At 34.8% G+C, this 4,789-nt stretch overlaps 1 protein-coding gene across 1 annotated transcript; it reads left to right on the top strand.

Moving 5' to 3' along the window:
* The first annotated feature begins 205 nt into the window (after positions 1-205).
* On the top strand, positions 206-3,895 carry LOC112505045 (ankyrin repeat-containing protein At5g02620-like). Its single transcript, XM_025109006.1, has 4 exons — positions 206-725; positions 867-1,007; positions 2,248-2,789; positions 3,203-3,895. Exons 1-4 carry the CDS (start codon positions 206-208, stop codon positions 3,893-3,895), a joined length of 1,896 nt encoding a protein of 631 aa, XP_024964774.1.
* The last annotated feature ends 894 nt before the right edge of the window (positions 3,896-4,789 follow it).

The raw sequence follows: 4,789 nt of genomic DNA, 5'->3' as shown, positions 1-4,789 counted from the left end.
AATTTACATGGTAAGCGCAAACCATGGTAAGAGTATTCACCATCACTTACTAGGTAAGACTTCCGGTCCTTGCCTTCTTTCCGCATGAGAAGCATTTCAAAATTTAATAGGAAGAAAAAGGAAGGGAACAAGAATGAGATAAAGAGGTGATCTTTTTTGTCTATAAATCTGAACTCTCTCTCCCTTTCTTCTGCCTGCAATATTAATGGCTCTCACGRAAGCTGAGGACTTRAGGRTTAGTTCAGAACTGTATGAAGCTGTGACATATGGAATGGACGCCAAAGTTATAGATATATGTGCAATCATTCCAAAGGGTCCTTTGCATACACCCACAGTTCATGATGACACAGTCCTCAGTTTAGCTACGAACCTCAAGAACAATGATCTAGCCCTACGCCTCCTTGATATGGTGCCTATGTGCGATTCCCACAAGCTCACTTTTCAAAATACTGGTGGACACACCATGCTCCATGAGACTGGGATCAGCAACAAGACCGTTGCGGCTGCAGCCGAGATGTTACGCAGGGCTCCTAYGCTGCTCAGCATGACCAACAGACTCGGAGAGACGGCTTTGTTCACTGCGGCTGTGAATGGGAAGACGAAAATCTTCAAGTTTCTTCATGGTGAAGTCTGTAGAACAACTCAAGGACCAGAATTGAAAACTTTTCTTCAAAGGGATGATAAATCTACCATTCTCCATAGAGCTATCCTTAGTAGAAACTACTGTAAGTATATGTGTATGTATATGTATATGTATATGTATATGTATATGTATATGTATATGTATATGTATATGTATATGTATATGTATATGTATATGTATATGTGATCTTTCTAACATAAATTTGCATGTGTTTTGCTTGCAGGGATRGCTCATGAGATTGCAGTGAAACATGAACATCTGATTCATGAGAAGGATGGAGATGAGATGACACCTCTTCAACTTCTTTCATGCAGTCCACCAATATTTGGTCCGAAAAGCTTCTTCATGCGCATGATATACAAGGGTATATATAGTATAATAGTTAATAGTATTGATGCTAACACTACACTTCTACCCAATTCATAGCTTCATCATTCTCTTGGCAATACAAATAATTGTTAAAGTGGATTCCTAGTTGCACTCGTTTAATGTCAAAATCAGGTCAATTCATTCGTTAGAAATATAAAAAATGGGTTTTGATGGTAATGTGAAAGGAAAATCATTAAGTAGGTGTGCATTTAACAATATAGCGGGATGCAATTAGCCTAGCCCATCTCGAAACTTTATGTTTCATCTCTATCCTTTAATCAACCTTCGACAACACTATAAAAATATCAGTTTTGTTGGATTTTAAATATGTCCAATGTTCTAGTTCACTTAGACTTCAGTTATGTCTAATAGACTATTTTATATGACCAAATAATTGTTATGTGAAAGTATTACAAAAAGTTGATAGGACTCTTTTGGACGTTGTACCTAGTTTGTAAGACACCCTTTGAAATAAATACTCCTATTACATTATCTATAAAAGTTAATTCTATAAGTCTATCACTACATTGAGACATATAATATAACATCATATACAACCAATTTTGTTTCGACACACATTCATGCGGGCTTGGGCGTGGAGGACTGGGCCCTAATATTCTTGGAGGCCCATGAACAGGCTACCTAACAGACTTTTGAACCCTAAAAATGCTGTTTAAGCATGATTTTTAGACATTTTCGTTGGGCTTTTTTTATTTGGCCCATAATCGTTTTCAGACGCGTTATGTTTTGTGCCTTCTATGCTACTTATGAAAACTAGATGGTCACACTTGAATTTGACAAACTTTGATTTTTTCTTCCCAAATTTTGAGTTTTTGTGAATTCGACTTTTGAAGCTTAGGATTCGGTATTCGTCGAATCAGCGAATCCTATAAGAGGTTATCCAGATATATTCACAAAATCAACGTAATAATTTGTAATTTTCATTCGTATACGTTGCATCACACATCAGCTTTTTTATTGGAGGGAAAATATATGAATTAAATAAATGTATATTGTAAAGTTATGATGAGTGAGGAGTTTATCATTGTGAAAAGGATGGAGAGAGAGAGGTGATTTTATATTCTTCTCTTAGGTGCCAAAAATAAGTCTAATATATATTTGGCTTTTGGAATTCATATGTGAATGCCTTCTTTACCAAAAAAAAAACAAGCATATTCATTTGATAATTATATAGCCAAAAAAACTCATCTATCGTGTGACTCTTTTGGTGCTAGTAATCAGTCCAGATTTCGAAGATACGAGCAGAACGTTACCATGGTTAAGAAGAATGCAAAAAGAAAAGCATCGATATGAATGGGCAATGAAGCTTGTTAAGCTATTGGTAAAAGCCGATACGTCTTGGGAAACGACTGAATCATGGATTAAGAGGGTAAGATCGACCGTTCATTTATATGGAAGGAATAAGTCCAAAGCTGAAAATGAACTGGGTGATGCACGTAAACCTGACACTCCACTGTTATTAGCAACCATCCATGGTTGTAAAGAGATCGTCTCGGAAATACTGAAAGCGTACCCTCAGGCAATCGAGCATATCGATCAAGATGGTCGTAACCTTTTAAGTTTGGCGATCTTGCATCGACGTATTGAAATACTTGATCTGGTAGACAACATGAAGATTCAAAAGCAAAGAGTGAAAAGAAACATTGACAACTATGGGAACACCTTGCTCCATTTAGTAGGTGAAAAGGTAGATCGTCCTTCAGAAGACCTAAAAGGTCCTGCAATTGTACTCCAAGAGGATGCACTTCTATTTGAGGTAATTAGTTAATTATCCTTTTTTTTTAAAACTGGGGTGATGTTCGACAACTAGCTCATTTTTTTTTTTTTTTTGAGATTATTGAAAAAGTTGGTTTAGTAAGCAATAAACTAACACTTCAAGAACAGTTTTTCTTCACTTTTCTTCGTTATATCTCTTTTTAATATGAAGCGTCGCGTCGCATTAGCTATTTTATAGGACACACTTTGAAAAAAAAGTGTCGTACAAAAACAAGTGTCCTATACAAAGATGGGTTTATATGATACTATAAAACAACTATTGGGATGCTTTGCATTAAAAATGTCGTAAAAAAAACTTGTTAAGTAGCCTTTATGTTTAATCTTTATCTTGCAAGAATTTCTGTTTGCTGTTAACTCTTGGATGTAAAAGACATTTTGTCATGTATTATGTAGAGAGTGAAAGAATCTTGCACAGCCTTTGACACCATGAGGCTGAATTTGCAAGGGAAGACAGCAGAAAAGGTGTTCTTCGAAAACAATTATAAACTTCGGTCAGATGCCAAAGAATGGATGAGCGAAACTGCGAAAAACTGCTCAATCGTTGCTGTGCTCATTGCCACCGTTGCCTTTGCTGCAGCCTACACTGTACCCGGAGGTCCAGATTCAAGAACGGGCCATCCGGTACTTAAAAACCAACCTCTGTTTCTCATCTTCACCATAGCTGATGCAATCTCGCTCTCGTCAAGTTTAACATCGGTGATCATATTTCTCAATATCGTCACATCATCGTTTCATTTTAAGGATTTCGAGAAATCTCTTTTCCAAAAGTTGTATTTAGGACTTACGCTGCTGATCATTTCGGTGGCAATGATGATGGTGGCGTTTGCTGCAACGCTTATTTTGACCATCAGCAGCGGGAGGAAATGGACAGATATCACGTTGTACAGCGTTTCATTCTTCCCCGTGGTTATTTTCATATTCGCATATGTTCGATTATATAGACAACTGGTTGGGGCTGTTTATCGGGCGTTCAAGCAGATGATGAGGGTGGGTTGTTTGTGGTATGACGGTGAGGCCAAACCTACAGCTTCGCCTTACGAACCTCGTTCTCGACATCAACATTCTGGTTCTCGCTCACTTGTCTAGGCCTTATAACTTTTGTGGATTTGAGCTTGCATGCTAGTAGACAATCGAGTTTCATATATGGACAACCATATATGATTCTAAACAAGTATATTTTGTAACCTCAATATGGATAAGATGATGTAGTGAGTATCATATTATAAACGTATGATTTATATTGATTGATATATATATATATATAACCCATTACATTTGTACAAGTGAATCAATTGAGATATTTATAAAAACGATGAGACTTCATTTATATGATTTAAATATTTATGAAAAATGACTATGATTCATTGATTATGATCAATGCTTTATATTATGAAATAATCAAAACTTTTATGAAATCATATATTCATCAAATTAAATGGACGGTTGAGATTGAGTTGTATTGGTTGTACAAATGTAAAAAGTTGCATAATAACTCACCTCTCTCTCTACATATATATATATATATATATATATATATATAGGGGCTGGTTCAAATGTTAACCAAGATTTTTGTGTTACCTTTGTTAACCAATCTTGACCAATGATTCTTACAATAAACGTTTGTGATTAATCATGATACAAAATTAATTTTTTAAATTTACAATTTCAAAAAACATGTGTGAACAAAGGGGAAAATGGTATTAGGTAATTTTCTTTTTTATGTAACTCTCATGTCATTAATTAGGATTTTCAAAATCAAAAAATCTCATTATTTTTGTTAATGTAAGAACCATATGAACACATATATATCTATATATATATATATACATATACATATATGTATATGAATCATTGTCTCAAATACGAATAAAAATTGACATATATATATGAACTTGAACTGCATAACATTTATGAATATAATAAGAATAGCTGCTATACGAAAGAAAATAAATAAATAAAACATGTATGAACACAATATGA

Source organism: Cynara cardunculus, unplaced genomic scaffold (genome assembly GCF_001531365.2).
Source record: "Cynara cardunculus var. scolymus isolate 2C unplaced genomic scaffold, CcrdV1 Un_Scaffold_8039, whole genome shotgun sequence".
Lineage (NCBI taxonomy): Eukaryota > Viridiplantae > Streptophyta > Magnoliopsida > Asterales > Asteraceae > Cynara > Cynara cardunculus.
The sequence above is the reverse complement of the archived record's forward strand: the minus strand, read 5'-3'. Positions and strand labels throughout refer to the sequence as shown.